Source organism: Tenebrio molitor, chromosome 3 (genome assembly GCF_963966145.1).
Source record: "Tenebrio molitor chromosome 3, icTenMoli1.1, whole genome shotgun sequence".
NCBI lineage: Eukaryota > Metazoa > Arthropoda > Insecta > Coleoptera > Tenebrionidae > Tenebrio > Tenebrio molitor.
Genome location: NC_091048.1, coordinates 21092351 through 21113560, shown reverse-complemented (window position 1 = coordinate 21113560; position 21210 = coordinate 21092351). Strand labels below are relative to the sequence as shown.

The 21210-nt window shown below is 35.9% G+C and overlaps 2 protein-coding genes across 13 annotated transcripts in view; one reads left to right on the top strand and one right to left on the bottom strand.

Moving 5' to 3' along the window:
• The window catches only part of Camta (Calmodulin-binding transcription activator), a 249043-nt gene extending 229390 nt beyond the window's left edge, over positions 1-19653 (top strand). For 5 of the 12 annotated variants that reach the window (XM_069043119.1, XM_069043120.1, XM_069043129.1 and 2 more), the window contains 15 exons: positions 6133-6204; positions 6260-6451; positions 6500-7985; positions 8039-8268; positions 8600-8875; positions 8932-9509; positions 9563-9672; positions 9970-10062; positions 11025-11092; positions 11152-11315; positions 11369-11550; positions 11609-11936; positions 16788-16862; positions 17038-17148; positions 17204-19653. In XM_069043119.1, the coding sequence (XP_068899220.1) occupies positions 6133-6204; positions 6260-6451; positions 6500-7985; positions 8039-8268; positions 8600-8875; positions 8932-9509; positions 9563-9672; positions 9970-10062; positions 11025-11092; positions 11152-11315; positions 11369-11550; positions 11609-11936; positions 16788-16862; positions 17038-17148; positions 17204-17258 (4020 nt within the window). In that variant the 3' untranslated portion in view covers positions 17259-19653. Of the gene's footprint in view, positions 1-6132; positions 6205-6259; positions 6452-6499; positions 7986-8038; positions 8269-8599; positions 8876-8931; positions 9510-9562; positions 9673-9969; positions 10063-11024; positions 11093-11151; positions 11316-11368; positions 11551-11608; positions 11937-16787; positions 16863-16931; positions 16960-17037; positions 17149-17203 lie in introns of all 12 variants that reach the window. The other 7 variants (XM_069043123.1, XM_069043122.1, XM_069043130.1 and 4 more) reach the window with 7 other exon arrangements.
• LOC138127217 (uncharacterized) lies at positions 92-4320 on the bottom strand. The gene is made up of 2 exons (XM_069043132.1): positions 3897-4320; positions 92-3434 (listed from the first exon to the last, which is right to left on the bottom strand). The coding sequence occupies exon 2, from the start codon at positions 3432-3434 to the stop codon at positions 783-785; it is 2652 nt and encodes an 883-aa protein (XP_068899233.1). The 5' UTR covers positions 3897-4320; the 3' UTR covers positions 92-782.
• Positions 19654-21210: the final 1557 nt, after the last annotated feature.

The following is a 21210-nucleotide window of genomic DNA, read 5'->3' as shown; positions in this document are numbered from 1 at the left end:
TAAAATTTGAAAGGTTTAGGGCCAGTTTATAGAAAGAGAATTAAATATTTAATTCGAATTAAATTTTAATAGGGTGAATCGCCCAGTAAATGAACAATTAAGGATTACTCTAACTTTCGACGGCAACATTTACTTTTGGTTGTGACATTATGTGATATTAAAATTTTTTGTTGGAATTCTTAAATATTTAAAATATGATCAAGCACAAAAAAATTATTATTATTGTGTTATAACTGTTTCATAAAAAATAATGTTTTTAAAATGTCCCAAAATCTAGTGAATGAACAATAAAATCTGGTAAATGAACGAAAAAAAGCCAGTAAATGAACAACATGTTTAATGAATTTGTATTTTATATAAAAATTAGTACAAAAATAGAATTAAAACAGGTAGATCTACATCTGGACGTTATAAAAACCCCCAGAGGTTAGAGGTTTCGGTTGCTTAATTTTTTTGATAATTTGATGTTTTTTATACCAAATTTGGTCTGTTAATTTTGGCCACTTCCATTTTCCGTTAGAGCTGTGTTTCATTACGCTAACTTCGTATTCTTCTCGATCAGTTGCCTTAATCAATCCTGGATAAAACTTATCATCATATTTCACAACAACGTAGTCTCCTATTTTCAGAATTTGTTTTGTCTCTAAATTTTTGTCGGTCAAATTTTCCGATTTGTTTTTGGTACTGTTTCTTTGTTCCTCTTCTACTTCCGTCAGATCATCGGACCCGCTGGAACTACTTTCGTCTTCTCTTCTTTCTCCTTTACTTGAAGTCTTTTTCAATTATTTTGCTTGAAAATGTTTTTCCTTTTTGATTTTTTTTGTTCCTACTGTTTTATCTTTGTCTTTTCTCTCTCGCTTTCTTTTGATTATTATACTTTTCTTAGCTTGGGAAGAACTTGCCTTCTGCTCTTTTTTAAGTGTTCTGACTCTTGCTGCTTCTTCCTTCTCATGTTTTGATTTGTTTTTGGTACTGTTTCTTTGGTTCTCTTCTACTTCCGTCAGATCGTCGGATCCGCTGGAACTACTCTCGTCTTCTCTTCTCTCTCCTTTACTTGAAGTCTTTTTCAATTCTTTTGCTTGAAAATGTTTTTCCTTTTTGATTTTTTTTGTTCCTACTGTTTTATTTTTGTCTTTTCTCTCTCGCTTTCTTTTGATTATTATATTTTTTTCAGCTTGGGAAGTACTTGCCTTCTGTTCTTTTTTAAGTTTTCTGAGTCTTGCTGCTTCTTCTTTCTCTTGTTTTGCTTTGTCTTGTTGCTCGTAATATTCTAACCATTTTAACGATGTAATTGCGAAAGGCATTTTTTTAGCATTTTTGCGTTTACAAACTTTTTCGTTTTGATGGGGCCAATGTAAATGTTTTTCCCAAACTTCAATATCAGTCTTTTCTCTAACAATAATGTTTGAAAGAACTTGTATCTTCTTATCACTTGTAATATTTTCGATTCCCCCGTGTGAGGTATCTTGTGTATAAATCACAGTTGAGTGAGACGGTTTCTTCTTTTCAACAGTCTCAAAAACTCTGTCTAGAATAATTTCCATGATAACTTTAATCATTACTGTATATTCTTCTGAAGATAAATTCGTGAATTCAGTTGTTTCATTTTTATCACCAAATTCTTTTATTTCAGTAGTTCCATTTATACTGTCAACAGGTTTGATTAGATCATCACTATTTTTCGTATCACAGTTTAGAAAGTCAGTAGTTCCATTTATACTGTCAACAGGTTCAAATCTGTTGAATAGATTGTCACTATTTTTCGAATCACAGTTTGAAAAAGTGATTTGGTTTGCATCATCTAGCTCTTCTAATTTTTTCTTGCCAGTTGCGTAATCGTCATTATTGTCAAATGCCGGGTATAAAACGCCATCGATTTCAAACGGCAAATCATTCAAGAATGTTTCTGTGAAGTCTTCGTACGTAGGCTCCTGTTGAGCAATCCCGCCATTGTCAAAATTAAATTCCGATTCGTTTGCTGTAGAACTATTACTGTCAGATTTATTCTTAAAATCTGCACAGAACTTCCAAAGTGCGTAAGTAGTATCTTCGCTTCTGGCGTTATTTTCTAGATCCTCGTATTCAGCAAGTTTTGCAGTACCAAGGAAGTGATTCATTACTTTTAAACACGACTTACAGTCTTGAAACGTCAGTTCATTGTCACCTACTTTGGGTTTTGGAAATAGTTCATTCCTTCTAGTGGATATGCATTTCGAAAAATCTACATTGTCCGGATTTAATGGATAAAGACCGCAGATTTCAAAACCTTTTATTATGGTATTGGGCTGCGATGCTTTTTCAAAAGCTTCTTTAAACAGAGGGCAGAAGTTGTAGCGCGTTATAGATGCGCTAGTTTTTTGTTTGTGGGCTTGGCAAACTTTCTTCCACTCAACTTTTAAGGGTCTAAATATCGTAACATCACATGGTTGAAGGATGTGTGTGGAATTCGGATAGAGACAATATAAAATAATTTTTTTCTTCACACAAAATTCATACAATTCGATACTGTAGTGGCTTTTGTGTCCGTCAATAAATAAAATTACCGGAAATGTAATTTGTTTTTCGACAAGCCAGTTGTAAAATACGTTGGCAACATATTCAAAAAAAGTTGCGGCGGTCATCCAGCCACTGTCTGAGCGTCCAGTCCCCCAGGTACCTGGAACTGACAAAGCCAGCTCCTTGGGAATCCTTTTGTACGGAAAAAGCACCATGGGTGGAGCTGCAACTCCGGAAGCGCTGTAAGTGCACAACACAGTAATGGATTCTTTTTCGTTTCCAGATGAGATCTCATAAAAATTTTTGAAATTTTTGGAGATCGGTCCCAACACCAGCCCTGATTTTACGCAAGTCCTTACTCCAGTTTCGTCTGCGTTATATATCCGACAGGGGTACTCCATCATGTCTAGAAGATCGTGTTCCAACAAGTATTGTTTCAAGTCCTGAAACCATTTTCTGATAGCAGTTTCAGTTACCGCAGCACGCGACTTGGAAATAATTTCAGTATTACGTTTGACAATGTTTGGATGCCTTTGCAAAAATAATTTAAGCCATTTTTCTCCAGGCCTATTGTTTTTAAAAGGATTTGGCCTATTAGTTTCTGTCAAAATCTTCTGTACAGCGTCTTTTACTTCGGATGGATGCATCGGAAATCCCAATTTGGCTTTGGCAAGTATCCACTGTTCCAAACGGCTTTCTTCGAATTCGTCTAATACTGGCTTAGGACCCATTTTCCTAATGTTAGGAGTTTTCGCGTTAATTTTATTATGAAGTGTTGACTTGGGAATGTTATATTTTTTTGAAGCCGAATTCAAAGATTCAATGCCGTCTTTTACATCTTGGATGGCTTTAGCAAGTACATCCTCTCCATACCGGAATCGACAGTATTTTTTGGCAGCTTTCTGAGGTAGTTTTCGAACAGACTTCTCTTCACTCATCTGAAATAAGATGCAAATAAATACTTTCATTAATATCAATTAATTTTATTAAAAACTATTAGGTCCAAATATAAAATTCCAGTTAATGAACACATCTTGTTCAGTGACTGAACTAAATTTAAGCGGCGTTCATTAACTGGCTGACTACAATTGACGTTGAAAATAATTTTATTAAAAGATAACCCTATAAGCAGAAATTAATAAGGCAAATTTTCGCTTGATTTCATAAAAAACGCAAAAACCCAGTGAATGAACAGGGCGTTCATTTACTAGATATCACCCATTCTTTGGAACCAGTTATTGAACGTGGCTTAATATTGCAAATTTACATGAAAAATCAACCTGTTTCTGCACAAATTGTTAATTTGTTCAATTTACTTTACTTTACTTACTCTAGGTTTCATTATTTTCTTCAAATTTGGTTTTAAAATATGGTTTTCTAGATAAGTATATCTAACTTACCTTAAACAAAATGGCTCCCAGCCTTTCGCCTGCTTACCCACACCACTTCTGACGAATATCCACAAAGCACAGTTGGATGTTAAAATTAATCTAATGAATGAACAAAATACTGCGCACGTGTAACTTTTGCCAAAAGCATGCGCGAACTATTTAAAAGCTACTGATTTCTTATTTTCAACGAAAAACCAGACTTTCGTTCATTTACTGGTCAGTGTTCATTCTCTAGGCTATTCACCCTACGCCATTAACCCATGAATCCGAAACTTCGATTGGTTCAATCTGATCACGTGTTCAGTTAATCTCACATTTGATTTCGATTCACTTAATTTCGCTTCTGTAAAGTGGCCCTTAGACTTTTAACTAGATCATCCAGGTGTATATTTCAGAATAAAATGAATACGTACCCTGCTGCTATTTTTTGTATTTAAAAAAAATCTTATTTAGGAAAATAAGATGTTTATAATAATTCTTGGTTAATAATCTAACTAAATTTTTTATTCCTTATGAGAATGGCATCTTTAACGCTTTGTGAGGAAACTTCTTTTAATTGATTGCCTGCTGTATTTTTTTTTTTTTGGGTACATCGCGCTGTAGCATCCAGCAAAAGTCTACCATCATTGATACGCTCCATCTTCCTTGATATCACCTGTCCATTTGTTTTATATCTTGGTCAAGACGTTCCCCTTGTTCCTCGCTGACAGCACCAAGATTTTTAGGAAAAAGATTTAAGTGCGAAAAGAGGAAATTCACTTTCAAACTCATATTACATCCCAAGATGTGAAAATTTTTAAACATGATTCTTACAATATTTTCGTAGTCTTCATCTTTGTGATTTCCAAGCAATTTTTCTATGACATTCTTAAATGCCGTCCAGGCATTCCTTTCAACAACATTAATAGAATTTTGAAAATCATTACCTTTGTACAAAGATCTTATTTGAGGTCCTAACCTCTTTTCATTTGGCATTGGAGAGATCTGGTAACTTTGTACATTAATACTTGAAACATTGTCCATTTTTATCAAGAGGCTTTACAAATTGCTTCATCAACAAAGTTTGATATGCATTGGTCGTACCTAATACTACTTTTTTAGGATACAACTAAATTATTTTTTATTATTGCTTCCCGGGACAAATCTAGTTGTTAAAGGCCACTTCTTTTGAGTCCAATGCTTGTCTCGTGCCCGGCAGTCCCACTCGCAAATAAAACAAGGAAATTTCGAATATCCATATTGTTGTCCGATATTACAATATCGAAATTTTGAAATAATTCATTCATTCTAGGTGGACATTTCAATTTTAAGAAAAAACGATTTGTGAAAAAACTAGACGTGATAGCGCAAAACCAAAATCATTTTCGTAATCAGGGGGTCGAAATTGTTCAAAAACTGTCAATTTTATGCAAACATCGAAATCAGTGCAGGCTTGTGTTATCACTCGTGGAATATCCTGTATGTATTAATAAAAGGATTTTCAGTGTCAATTTTTTTTATAAGAACATATGGAAAATTGTTCAGAAACTAAATGATTCGTTTAACTGAGTTTTCTCGGATGGAATTTTTAACGCGTGAAATGATTTTAATTTCCTTTTTAACACTGGCACAAATAACCTTCGGCCATTTTAATTTTAGGTGTCATTTTAAATGTGAGCAGTTCTTTTTCTAATGCAGCTCAAAACAATGTGAATCAGACATTCTCCAGGTTTTTCACTTAAATCCGTAACTTATAAATGAAAACTAGCGTGTGCAGTAGGAATCCTAGTTGTTATTTAAACAGGTAAGAATGCTTTACTCGTACCTTTAAAATAATAAAAAGAATGATTTCTCAGGGATATGCCCTTAAAAAAGTCTAGACGGTTTTAAAGTGATTGGAGTATCAAAAAATTAGAGTTCATAAAGAAAATAAAGCGAAAGCGTCTGAGCAAAACCTGATCCGACAATTCAGGTGGTTTGAGTTAGGTACATTACTTTTTAAGTTTAATAGATAATCTCTCAAGCATCCTCACAGTTCAGGGAAAATATATATTTAACGTTTTCTGAATCCGCTATTTCCATAAAATTGTCTACACTTGCTGGTTTCGTTTATGCAAAAGTGAATAAAAAGCCTTTGAAACTAATAATTTCTTAAAGCTATTTGCGGTAACGACGACTTGGCTGTTTTAAGTCAAAACTTTATTCAAAGGAATGTTGAATATGTTATTTCTGATTTGTGATAATTGTATTGTCTTTTGGGTTTCAGTGCATATATGGCTGTTACGTCCACTCAGCGATATTGCCAACGTTTCACAGAAGGTGCTACTGGCTCCTTCAGGTTCGTTGTCCTAGGATAACGACAGCGCCCATCTTAAATCTTGCCAATTTTCCAGAACCCTGACATAGTACTAGTCCATTATTTGAACGTTCCATATCCGGACGACAACAAACTAGCCGTGATAACCCCAAGTTTGGCCTTGTGGGCCGACAAGAAAGAATGGACTAAAGACGAACTTGTCTCACAGTTGAAACCGATGTTCTTCAGCGAAGACGAGCCCGACTTAAACAACGAACTAGAAATATCGGTAATTATCAAGAAAAATCAAACAGCAACCAGTGTAAGGTCTTAGTAGAATTTTAAATTGCAGACTGCTGAAACCGTAGAAGCTATCGTTAGTCAATTAATGGAAAAACAACGCGTGGCACGTCAAGCCGCGTTGGTCAAACAATTAGAATGCGGCTGCCCCGATTCGACTTGTGCCGACGGCAAAAGTTGCTCGCATCCCATGCGAAGGATAACTTCGGCGAAGGACGTCGCGTCGCCTTTGCCCAGTTCCAGCTCGAATTCGAGACCTCCGAGCAGTGCAGATAACAACAATCAAGTTTCGTCGACTACCGGCTCAGGATCTATGCTCTTGACGAACAACAATTCGCCTCGCGTCTACTCGAGAGATTCGAGAAACCATCAGACTGGAGGACAGAGTAATTGTTCTTCCAGTTCCGGTAATACTCCACCTCTGGTACTAAGCCTGAGCCAGATCCAAGGCGGCGGGGGACTTCTCATTCTCAACAGTAATTCGAGCAGTTCCCCCAACAATACAAGTCACCAAAATCTAGTTACTCCTGTTTCCGTGGCCAACTTCGTTTGCAACACAAATAACAGAGGACTGGTGAAGAACGAAGCCAGGAACGGTCACTTGGTGTTGAAACAGGAGGTGATGGACACCAACGCATCGTCTTGTTGTCACGCTTCCAAACAGGACAACAAAATGAATCAAAGAGAAACCAAGATGGAAGTTAATGAAAACTTGAGACAATCAGTGTTTGATGGGATTTCGTACAGCAGACAACAACAGCATCATCACCAGACGGAGGTCGTAATGTCGAGCGCTCCATCGACTCCATCCAAACACATGGACACGAGCCACGAAGAAGTGATAGAGGATTACAAACACCAGAACTTCTGTGGTGACACCGTGGTCCTTTTGGGAACTGATTCTAGTGGTTCATTAGTTAGCAAAAGCGACGGTTCTTCCATAATTAACGGCGGTTTTTTCAACGAAACCCTCGACTTATCACAAGAAGACATCCAAAGGACTCTGTCTGCCAATATGCCTTTGTGTTCAACCGAGTTAGATAGACACCAACGCCACAATTCAGAAACCAACACCTCCAACCACCAAGCCAAGCCGAACGAACAGCAGAACATGACGCAAGAGATCAACCCCATGGATTTCATCGACAGCTGTGACGTCGTGGTTTCGCCTACCCACGTCGTCGACGACGACGTGTTCGTCAATTTGGACGCGTTCGATATGTTGGGAGAATTTCCCGATTTGGAGGCTCTCGATTCAGGACAGGCCGCACTCCTAGATGTTAATCCGTCCGGCGGCAACAGACACGAAAAGAATCACAGCGAACAACCTTCCAATAATAACTCCATGGAAGGGTCCGCGAAGATCACCGATTATTCACCAGAATGGGCTTATCCTGAAGGTGGAGTGAAGGTTCTGGTGACGGGACCTTGGCATTCATCGGGTCCTTACACGGTACTTTTCGATACATTCCCGGTACCCACGACTTTAGTGCAAAGTGGGGTTTTACGTTGCTATTGTCCAGGTTTGTCGCCGTTCGGTGTTTATTCAGTCAGATTGCACGGATCGATTTTACAGCTCATGAAGCCGGACTGGCAACACTTCAAGTAGCGTGTGATGGTTATGTGATTTCCAATTCTGTGATATTCGAATACAAGCTACCACCCAGGGAAGAGCAGGTCGCTGCTCCCGAACCCAAAATCGAGCGGTCGAATGACAATTTACTTAAGTTTACACTTTTACAAAGGTTAGAAGCGATGGATGACAGACTGCAAATTAAACAGGAACCGACCGACGGCTCCGACTGCGTAAGACTTCGCCTTAATTCTCATTTTTCACAAAAACATCCAAAAACAAACTCACAAACTTCCGACACCACTTTATTTTCTAAATTTGTTTCCAAGAATAAACTCATTTTTGTACACCACATTACCAGAGTAATGCAGACAAGTGTTCTCGACAAAAAAAAAAGAAAAACGTCTCTGCAAGTCGACATCCCAAAGTTTGTCGAGATGGCGTCGGAAAATTTAAGTTGCGAGATTATAAATCAGCTCGGATCGATACGATAATTATGAAAAACATTGCTCGACCGAGGTTTCTTTTTGTTCTTGGGTACAAAGCGGTCTGTTGTAATTGTAGGTGGAGGATACGGCTCTTTTCTCCCAACCGAACTTCGAAGATCGCCTCGTCACTTTTTGTCAGAACATGACTTCCAGGATATGGAGCCACGGCGAGGAATTGAGCGTTTCATGGTTCGCAAGCCACAGAGGCATGACTCTATTACACTTAGCGGCGTCTTTAGGCTATTCCCGTTTGGTGTGCGCCATGCTCCATTGGCGTGCAGAAAACTCCTCTCTATTATTAGAAACCGAAGTAGACGCCTTGAGCCAAGACGAAGACGGTTTCACTCCATTAGTAAGATTCTAATCGATGGTTCTGATCTTTTACTAATCATAACGATCACGATTCAGATGTGGGCCTGTGCTCGTGGTCATACAGAAACCGCCGTCATGTTGTACAAGTGGAATCACACGGCCCTCAACATGAAGAATACGTCCAATCAGACGGCACTAGAGTGCGCCAAAACCAACAATCACAATGAATTAGTGAAGGAATTAGAGAAGCTCGAACTGAGACGTGATAAAGCTAATATGATGTTGCATTCCTCAAATAGTTTTTCCACCGAATCCCCGACGGTTATTTCGCCAGCGAGTTCGGTGGCATCTTTAACATCGATCGCTTCCACGAGTAAATCGCACGACGGTGTCTTTTTACGACCCGGTGCCGTTACCAGAAGTGAATCTCAGAAATATAAAATGCTTAATATCGATTTGGATTCCGATCCGAATATCATCGGCAGCAACAAAATGCTAGGCTCGATGCCCAGTCCGTTGTTGTCCGACTCGTCCGCAAGTACCAGAGGCAGTAACGGACAAAAACTAATCAAGAGACCTTCCATAGACAGCGGCATTCACATGAGTTGCTGCTCGAATTCGGAAAATTCCAAATCGAAGAATTCTCGACTGTTCAGCTCGCCGAGGCAGTCGAAGTATTCGCTCGAACGCGACTCTTGTTTAACTGCTTTAACGAATTCAATTTTAGGTTCGACAGAAGCATGTCGTTACCGTTACAATCGCCCTTATCAACTCGAGATAACTCCTTCGATAGCGAAATGACCGAATCAACCGGGAGAAAAATGGATTTCGCTCTGTGTAAGTGGATTTGCCGAATTAGACTCTAGTTTTTTTCCTTGCATTATTTTAAAAGTTGCGCTTTTGACGCGCGTCCCAGCGCGAAGGTAAGTGCTTAGTGTGAAAAGGAAAAATCAAACTTTGTGCATGCCCCCAGTATCATCTTGGTTTTTTCGACATACCAAGTTTTTGATTTTTGCTTTTAAACGCTTTTGATGTTTTACTTTAAAATTAAATCAGTTAAATAAGAAACGAATTGAAATTTGAACCGACCAACAGAAATAGTTTTTTTCTTGCACTGACTGATGATTTTGATAGGCGAGATAGGGAGTGGACCGAGAAGCAGTAGTCCCCTGATTGATGTGGAGGCCGTCTCTGATGACGAAAGTGACATACACAACAGTACTGTAGGTCAGTGCAATGATGGTCTATATCTTTGTTGTCTATCGGTGTTGTTTCACTGTTGTTCCATTAATGTTCTTGTTATTCTTAATTATAGTTGTCCGTATACTTACTTACTAACGTTTTAGTTATAGTATTTCTGCACTAACTGTCCTAAAACTTAACGTCCTACATTCAACAGTTGATGCTCAAAAAGGTCATTACCTGTTATAATAGCAATAGAAACTATTCTCAAGCTAAGTTGATCTCTACTAAAGAAAGTTAAATTAATACATCATTAAAACGCTTTGCTGCTTGTTTGCTGTGTTGCATGTCCGTTTTCTTTTCTTTGATAAATTTTTTCATTAAAATTCCATGTTTCTCACTTAGTGCTTATGTCAGAGGTTGACGACGTACAATACAATCTTGATCGTTCTTTAATGCCAATTTTTCCACATAAAATCACTACCACTTATTATTCAGTGCTTTTTTTCAACGATATCACTTCGTTTTATTTTTTACTCAAATAATTAGGTTTTTTGCAATCCTCTGAAATGGAATCCGGACAAAACGCGCTCTATTTTCGTTTAAAAATAAATTTTTAAATAACTCTATGTTCGGATTATCCAGGTTGTACTTACGTCGATGTTCTACTGTATGATAAAAATATTTTAATAAATCTAAAATTACAAAACTTTTAATACTATGCAGCTATTGTGCTTTTAAATTTTCCCGTTTCTTTAGTCTGCCTTCTCCGCAAGAGAATGTAAGACGCCATATTCTCCCGTTTGGAAAAAATCTAATTTCAATTCCGCTCTCGAGAACTGGGGCTTTTACATTGTTTTGTAAAAATGCATCTGCATAATGATTAAAATTAAATAGAACATATTGCACAGCCAAAGTCAAATTAATGGAGAAATATTTGGTGCGTGCGATGCGTGTTATTTACTGGAGATGCTCGAGCTTTAATATAAATATTTTTTCGAACGCAGGGGAGCAAGACGCGCGAGTGTTGACATTAGCCGAACAAATCATCGCTGCAATGCCCGACAGGATCAAGGTATTAAACGTCACAGCCGATTTAAACTTGTAAAGTACTTCCTGCTTCCGTTTGTTCAGAACGAAAGCGAGGAGATGCTGCTGGACACGAGTCCCGGACCACCTGACACTTTGCAGCCGAACGACACCCTGTCGGACGTATTTATGGAACCCTTGCTGGACCAGTCATCTTCGAGTTTCGAGTCGAACGAGTTCAACTTCGAGTTCTCGGACCACAACTATCGGTAAACACAATTTCAATACTCCACTGAGCCGAATCAAAATTTGTTATTGACAGCTATTATGACGTGGGGACGCCTTGTTCGAGCCTGAGTCCGGCCTCTTCGAGTTGTTTACAATCTCCCTGTTCCTTCACGCTCGATTCGCCGTCGCCTCCGCCCACGACAGCCGACTTCTGTGAATTTTTCCAGGCTTCGGGTAGCGTGTTCGAGAAAGATTTCTCGAATCTGACACTCTCAGGTATTTCATTTTCGCCACTTGTCGTTCCGCGATAAAAATCAAATGTTCCGTTGGGCAGATCGTGAACAGAGGGAACTGTACGAAGCCGCCAAGATCATCCAGAAGGCGTACAGGTCGTACAAAGGACGTCTCCAACAGGAACAGGATAAAGAACGGACCGCCGCCATAGTTATCCAAAATTATTACAGACGCTACAAGCAGTACGCTTATTATAAACAAATGACGCATGCTGCTATGGTGATACAGAACGGGTATCGGTCATACTGCGAACATAAACGTTTCAAGAAGAGTCAGGAAGCCGCCGTGTGCATCCAGAACTATTACCGTAACTACAAGGAGCAGGGGGGAAGGGGAAGCCGAGAGGGGACACCCGCTTCCGGGTTAAAGTAAGTTTTGAGCAGGAATCCCGGGGGATTCGTTTGCTAGTCTTGGTGTAAGGCTTTCTGTGGTGAACTTACGTAACCTATCTGTGTTCCATGTCTGGTAGTTTGTTTACTGAAACGTCTTGCAAAAATCGCACCCATACCTACTTGTTGAATACTTTATGATTCGATCCAAACCAGATTGTAGCGGTTCCATTTGCTTTTAGGGTCATTAATATTCTCTCTAAAGATTTGTAAATATAATGACTTGAGTAGCACTTCCAACATCATACATATTTACATGTCATCTTTATGCACAGTTGAATCGAAGAATCATCAACACCGCCGTTACCAAATATTCTTGCAAAACTGACGTAGGTACTAATTTAAGTTGGTAAATATCGAACAGAATATTCTGAACTGACCCTATCAAAGTTGATTTCCATTTGATCGGTCTGCATAACGAAGTGATGAAATCTTTCGTGGATAAATTCCGCTCAAATTCTTCCAACTTTTCCAACAACATTTACATAGATATGAAACTTACCTTCTCAACATTTTTCAGCCTCAAAACTTTACTTGATAAACTACATTTTACACCTATTTCTTCTTGTTGTTTAATCAGATCTGCACATGGTTTCTACACATTTTTCACAAAAAGGAAATTATGAAGACAAAGTTTTGTCTTTGCTGATGGTTGGAGTTTGGAGTCTCTTAGACTGTTTTAGACTTGGATGTGGAGTTGAACGTCAACGTCCAAAGACCTCTACTACACGTTTAATTAATTTGTTTAACTTCCACACGTTATAAATTATAACGAGTTATTTCTTCTTTTGCGATACTATGCTGGTTTCTTCATAGACGTCAACCATTTTTTTTATGTTTGTCGTGAAGATCTACCAATCTGTCATATTTATCTCTGGTATAGTCATTCCGATTTACAGATGATGTAAAATTCTTTCATTTGTATTTATGGGTTTCATAAATTTGACGTACCCACGTTGATATAATAAAATATGCCCGACCGAGCATTACAAATATTCATTTAGGTCGTAAAGACTCATTTTCATTACTATCAAGATCGAAATGTAATATATATGCACAGGCGGTTGTTTTCCATTTTATCTTCTTTCCACAGCGGTAAAATCTAGAACAAAGAGAAACATAAATGAACTAATCTGGTATTCATAGAATTATAAACTGAAAGTTGCAAAGATGAAAATAAAGCGAACTTGCTAAACTTATGTCTAGCTCTAGGTAGAAGTTTGTATCTTATCAACACGTCATTTTTCTTGTTGCCCGACTTAATTTTAAATAACTTCGTAATAAGTTCTTTTAATTCTTAAAGGGAATCTATCGGTTTGTCATCTGGAAATTAATGCCAACTAAGACTTACGTATTTTTGTATCTATTATTACTTAATAACTTATAAAAAAATAAAAATACCACATGTATTGTCTATTCACGATAAATGTGGATAATGGGTGGCTATGACATCTGGTAACGTTATTGGTAGTAACTAGAGAACAAATAGAAATTGATAGCTTTCGTTAGGTTGATTTTAATTAACCTTAAATTATGTGACGGAAACGGTAACATCATTGCCAACGTGAACGTATTTCGAGTTCAAATATAATTAAATACCGTGAGGTCGTTTAAATTTATAATTGAAGTAGGCTATGACTTTTAAAATTAGATTGGCAACACTGTTGACAACTTGATTTGAATTGTCAAAATGACGCTTCAAAATTCAATACAAAATATGAAACGGAGTTGTATCCAAGCCGGGGGAGAACACTTTGAACATTTTCTGTGATTGTCAATAAAACTGTATTATTTTTTAGCGCTTCATTTCTTTTAAATTAAAACAACACAACAGTGTTGACAAGGACGGTAATACTTGATTAAAAACAGGATTTTTTTATGAAATTAAATTAGACAACATTGTTCAAATTTGAATGTCGGAACCAGTCATGTCATATTTCTGCGCAGGAAAAAATATAACATTGAGTCACTTTATCCAACATGATAAAAATAAAGCACAGCCACTCCTTATCCAGATTCATCGTGAATAGACAATACAGTACGATTTCAACCAAAAGCTGTTTTTTAAGTAAACTATTCTGAAACAAATTTAATTTACAATCTAAAGAAGAATCTTGAAGAACATTTTCTTTTTTGTGCGCTCTTTGTGTCGAGACGTGGCGCAATATTGTAAGGTTATTTTTAAATTTGTATTCAAAGATTTCCAGAACAACCCTTCGTACCCATTATCAATTTTTTTTACAAAAAGCGTTGCTTGGATTTGTTAAACTGCCAATTTTCCTTTTTACTATAAATCCTATCGCTTTGCTTTAAATTTTCCTGCAAATGTGTAAATCTTTTCGTCCATGAAAATATAACCACAACTAATATCTTGACATCCTTACTGTAGTTTTTGCGAAATTATTTAAGAATTAACCCATGATTCCTTTAATCTCGACATATTTTTATCAATCTTACTAAAGTCTTCATTCAAATTTTCTATTTTATTAAGTCCATGCCTGGATCTTTGTAGAAAACTGATTCAGAGTAGAGTAAAGAAATATTCCTGTAATGATGCCAATTACCAAAAATATTGGACTTAAAAAAAGCTTTTTGTTCGACACTGGCAGAATTTGAGAATTTTATCCTGTGTAAACGGATTTTGATAAATGTCACAACTTGTTAAAACGAAACGTCAAGCTAATTTTAAAGATTTTAAGCGATTTGGAGCCTTTAAGGAGCTCGTCGAACAAAAAAATGTTGTATTCAACTCGTTCATGTGTAAATTGGGCTTTTTTTGGCATGAGTGGGCCAGTTTAAAACGCTCGTTTCACTCGCGTTTTAAAGGCCCACGAGTTCGTGTGTAAATTGGGCTCGTTTTGGCACTCGTGGGCCTTTAAAACGCGAGTGAAACGAGCGTTTTAAACTGGCCCACTCGTGCCAAAAAAAAGCCTAATTTACACACGAACTCGTTAAATAAACTACTATTTTCCACTACTAGTATTAGAAGGCGTCATTATTTACTCCTGCATCGAACCCAGAAGTAGAATGAATTTCTCTCCTACTGGTTAATAACTTTTTCATTATTAACCACTGGTTAACAATAGAAAAACAGTTGATATCTATCACTAGATGACCATTTAGATCGAATAGGTATTCAAGGCGATTGTGGGTATTAACATTACCGTATTAACAATCAAACATTTTCATCTGAAATTTTCCATTTATATTAATTTTTTTCACACCACTGCTGTAGTGATAACATAATTACATAACATTTTTGATTTACAATGCAAAAATTTCCGATAATAATGCGAATCTGGAAAAGTGCCCCGAATGCTTGCAGCGTTTCCACGTTGAATGGCAAGGGAAATCCTCTCAAAAAGGAATTTCTTTGATTTTGAATCGCCTGATACCGCGATAACGTAGACAGACAATTTTCATTACAACCGTTAAGACCATGGGTTAAGACAGAACAACTCGTATCGTCGCATCTTACAAAATAATTATATTACTAATTATCAAAAAGGGTTTTAACGTATCTAGTAGTGAAATAGTATAATTATTAAAGAACGAGTTTTATAAGGGTTGATTTGGCGCACGACTCCCCGTAGGGGAGTTTTGTATGGGACGAGTGCGCCAATGCCCTTATAAAACGAGTTTTTTATGTTATTTTTTAGAATTTGCAGTCTTGTTTTAATTTTTAAATAAAAAAATTAAATTTTCAAATTCTAGGGAATTTTTTATTAATTGGTAATTCAAGGTAACGGATGCAACTACATCTGCAACATATGTTAAAAAGTAGAGTTTGAACATTAATATTGGAAGTTTTTTGGTGTAAATGACAATAATACACTGAAATATTGATAAAAAATTTCTTAGAGCTCTATTAAACTACGAGTGCTTTAAGAGATAGCCATAAACCTCTCCAAATTGAATACAATAATAGACCTATTAGAGACGCAGATGCTAAAAAAATTGTATATACACCACGGTAGAGAAGTCCCTTATAGCCATCGCGCCTCGGCGTGCCTCGGGATCTAATCTTGACGCTCTGGCTATAATTATGAACTTCTCTATCTTAGGCCCGGTTGTATAAAGTGATGTCAAGTTCTTGTTAAAGTTAACATAATGTCAAGTGATCTGATTGGGGATATTTAAAATTGGATTTGAATTAGCCAATCAAATGGGCGGATTTCCGACTTGACGCGTTGTTAGCTGGCACGATGTTAACTAAGCTTTATACAACCGGGCCTTAGTGTATAATACACTACATCTTTTGTTTTGTTTTTATGTTTCCGTTTCACCTTCCAAATTCAAAACAGAAAAAATGGAAGTGCTTGAAAAGCATCTATACTTTGTTCATTTCACCTCCTCCATTACTTAAAGATCTTACTTACTGAAACTTCCAATTTAAAAAACAATTGTACTTTCTCGTTTCTCACTTGAACAAACGGGTAAAAAAGTTTACTCTAAAACTAAATGAATTCGTTATTTACACTTCAGTAAACGAATTATGCTCAGTGACCAACTTAAATGGCAACATTAAAAAACTTACACATTTTGGGGTAAGTAGAATCCTTGTGGACTTTATATAGTAAGTACACTAACTAATCAACGGTGTCCAAGTTTCGTACACCAAGACCTCTTACACCCCGTAAGATTAGCAAACTTATCCACATTTCAACCCCTCTACACTGCCCTGCCTGCTTCGATGTAGTTGCTGTTCCATGTGGGCGTTGTGTGGTAGTTCTTGATGTCATAACAGTAATGTCTTCTTGTTGCACTAACGGTTGTCGTTAAGAGATATCGTTTGATCCCCATATTCTTTACGTGTGATCTTTTTTATAGACGTACATATTCGCAAAGACGCCAACATCAAGCTGCCAGAAAAATCCAACAGTTCATGAGGCAATCAAAGAACAAGTAAGTATTCTTCACGTCTCGAAAACCCAACTGATATTTTAAGTGAATGCCTTTTCAATGCTTACATAGTCTCTGGGATGAAACTATGGGAAGTGTGGTAAGTTAACGGCATTCAAACTGTTGGGACAGGAATTTTGGTTTTTCTCAAAAGTAACGTGAACGACATTTGTTTCAGGTTACAGAGAGAACGAGCCGAAAGAGAGAGGCAGGGGGGCCCGTTAGCGGATGCCCATCAAAGGTCACAGTCTCAAGGGGGCTCCTCCACATGCATAGGCCCAAATAACAGGTTGGGGCGATCTGTACGCGGTTCTTGATCGGTTTCTAAAACTAGGTGGTTGCAGATCAGGTAGTACCAACTTTTTAGAAGACCAAAGAAATATCAGTGAAAGAAGATGAAGATGGTTCGAGACGGGCTTTGAGTACTTAGCTTAAAAACAAACAGTTAACATCTATAATAACGCATCTAACAGATTTCTAAGTAGTCGTGAGTCTTGATAATCAATCAATCTCCTAATGAATTAATTTGTAAAATAACTGCAACATGTAGTCATTATCCTATAATTATAACTCTGATATGTACTTATATCTTTACAATGTCTATTTTTGGCTGTTATTTGGTAATTTTCATGCATTTACAAGAATGCAAGGATCGACAACAAAAGTGAGATGATTTTAGACGTTGTACGAAATTTTATTATTCTGATTATGGATTCAAAGCTGTGATTGTAGTTTGGTTACACATTTTTCAAGGTAAACTTAATCCACCATTGTGCAGAACAATCACAATACTTGAACGATTATTTAAAACTTAATTACGTTTCACTTTCCGTTCGTATTACCTTGAAAAACTGTTTTGCCGAAAATAGAGAAATTCTAGTCCTAGTGTAGTTAATAGACTTATTTATATCACCTTTAAAAATGTAAACGGTTCTTTCATTTATTATACAATGAATGTTTTTGTACTTAAACTTGGACTTTGACTAATTTCTTAAACTGTTTTCACTGCCACTGTAGCGTAGTTTCTTAAAAATTAGTTGCAGTTCATTAAAAAAAAAGTTAAAGCAATACACAAACTATTGATTTTATTCCGCGAGAATAGTAATACTAGAGTTTGACTAAAAATAAAATAAATATGTTCTGTAAAGCTCATACATATCATTCTAGTATTTAATACGTAACTATTATTGTAAATGAACCTGCTGTACAATGAAGGACTTTTCTAGAAGAGTTGTAAATAAATAGTTCTGTTTGTGTATTGCGTACGAAGTAATATATTGGTGCTCAAGTATATGTATGCACAAATTGATTTTATTTTGATTATTTATTTAAGTCAATTAAGGTGAGGGAGATTCTTAAGTTAATTGAGGATTCAAGTACCTGCAGGCAGGATTAAGTTGTACGATAAAAGTTGTAAAAAAATCCCTCCTCTGTAAATAGCTGTTGTTTGTTTTTAAAATTTTATCGTTTCAAAGCTGAATAATATATTTCTTCTACAACATGAGAAAACAAAAAACGGTACATAAGTATTATGTAAATTTTAATGTTGATATTTATACATAAAAGAGAGGCTTACAATTTTTAATCTTATTGCATCTTTAGATGATTATATATGTAGTTTTGCAATTTGAACCGTAGGTAGGGATATTTTAGATGATATATCAGATTTTCGAAAAGAAAAAACAAAATAAAATATTTTTTAATCAAATATCTTGTCCAGAATGATTGGTTTTCGTGTGGACGTGTGCATGACTTTCACATTGTAGAATTGTTGCTTTCGCTTCTTGTGAAATCGGTTCATTTTTGTTTTTGAAGAATGTAAGACAAACGCAGGCCTAAGAATTAGTTTGAGTTTTGTTGAACACATGATACAATCAAAAAATCCAAACAATCTTTAGTAATAATAGTGGCGTGTTTGGGAAATAATCTGAAAGGCTGACTAACTGTAAATATTTTTATTGGGTGGTAATTTGCTGGATCTTTAAATTTTGTAAAAGATTTAAAGTGACAAAAAAAAAACATAACAACACCAAAAAATATCGAAAAATTGTAAATTTGTATTTTAAATCAGTATCTATATAGGAATAAAGTTTTATTGAACTATTCAAATTAAATTTTATATCTATGAGACATTACATTACCTAAAAGTGTATTTAAATATACTGTAGAGTGAGTTTATTTTAGCCAAAATCTTATGTTAAGTTCTATTTATTGGATATTTAAGCTTTAAACCTCCTACTTAATACAGTTTAAAAATCTGTAGTATTTATTAAGTAGATAATTTTTGACTATTATTCTTAGGCAGGCTACTGATTATTTTCGATGATATTGTGTATAAAAAAATGATGCAAGGAAAATAATCAGTACTCAGATAGTTGTAGCTGCACAGTACCTATATCTATATTTACTTGTTCATAATCCATTTAGGAATTTCAAATTGTTATATACACACTTCAATACACATGTATATTTGTGATATACATGTTTCACTGTATTTTACAATGGTTACTGCACTCAAAATCGTTACTGTCCTACGTTGTTCTATACTATCTCTATTTTTAACTAGGTTTAAGGTTGTTGTTACTTTATATTGGCTCTTGTCATTCCATTCCACGAAAAGGAGTTGTTCAAATTTCATATTTTGATACTATCTATGTATTTTATAATATCGATTGTGTTGTTTCAAATTTTATCTTCATAAGTTACTTGTTACTTTTTTTCAATCGTTTAGTAGAGTGCAGTTGGTTAACTATTGTTACATATTATTGTGACTAATAAACACTTTTCTGAATTACACCGTCTCATTCACTATTCCATCCTTTTCCAGTGGGAGATCGAGAAAAACGTTACATTGTGTTTAATATTATTTATTAAAGATTAGAACCGTATCGCTTCTTCAAATATAAATAGGTCCGATAAATCTAGTATCTGGAAACCTTTCAACTTTACGCTGTTTATCTTACAGTATACAGATAAAAGTTTATCAACGAGCAAAAGTCATAGTTCTTGTAAACTCATCATATTAACCTTATTTTATACATTAACATTATCACAAAACCATGTGCTTAATAATTATATTTAGAATATCTTGAACTATAAACAATTATGAAACTTAAAAGTTTTATTTGGTCGTCGTAAGCGTGTATGCATTAATTAATTGAACTGGATTTTTATTTGTAATAAATTCACGAGTTATCTATGATTGAATGTGGAACGTTAAACGGCACTTCAATGAGACAATGTAAGTAATAGTGGTGTCTTAATATCGAGGTTGCTGTATAGACTTTTATTCGCCTCCTCTCTAAAATGCACCGAAGCAATTTGTTTTGCATTTCGGCTATTTATCAGCTCGTCAGGGTCGTCGCACCTAATTTACTACTCTGTTGTTTGTAACAATTTAAAATTCAGAACTATTACAAAATTACTTCGGCCAATAAAACGAGTCGAGTCGTCCTCTAGAACGTCAGTATCGTCCGAATCATAAATAAAACGTGTCGCTCTTCCGTAATCAAAAATGACAAATTTTGAAAACATTATAAATGTTAAACAAATATAAAAAATGACGGTCGATGCCTTGTCCCCACGCTGGTCCGTGGCCAAAATATACCAACAAAACTCGCTCAATATCTGACCGGAAGTACATAAATAGTCGCTATTTTTATTATTAACACTGTCGACTATACATAATTTTTTTATTTTCAAAATTAGAGCTACTGTTACTAATATTTGAAATATTTCCCACCGAGAGTTTATGTATTTTCGTAACGCGAAAAAATAGAGTAGACGACACATAAAGACAAAAATATTTTATCGGTCGCGGTCTCCGAATTTTTTTCGACCACAAATTTCAACTAAATAGATCGCATTTTAATAGCCAGTGACATTAACCCATTTCACAAAAATGCAAACCGTATCCTGTCTGTGTGCAGTCGAGCGTTTAAAATTTATTAATTTAATAAACGGAGTATGCAACTATGACGTCCTTGTGTAAGATGGAAAAAATTTAAAACGGCCAACACAAACAATTTCATAACTTGTCAACACATTACACGGCTGTAACCCCTTGTCTGTAACCTCATTTCAGTTTTTTACGTTGTGTAGAAATATTTATGATTTTTTTATACCTACTTCCATGTAATGACGACATACGAATTTAATTAAAAATTCGTCTGCGAATATACATTTATAAGTCACGAACGCCTCCAACTCCCGTACAAAAATGTCGAGAAGTTCCCGCTTTTTTAATTAACTGCAGGTGCATTTCACTATTTCACTGTAGCCAAAACGGTGTGTTATTTTAATCGACTTAAATTTTAATTTGTCATTTTTTTCAACTGCTACGAAAGATAAA

Coding starts and splice junctions, on each gene's coding strand:
- LOC138127217 (XM_069043132.1), bottom strand. CDS start 3,434: ATGAGTGAAGAGAAGTCTGTTCGAAAACTACCTCAGAAAGCTGCCAAA.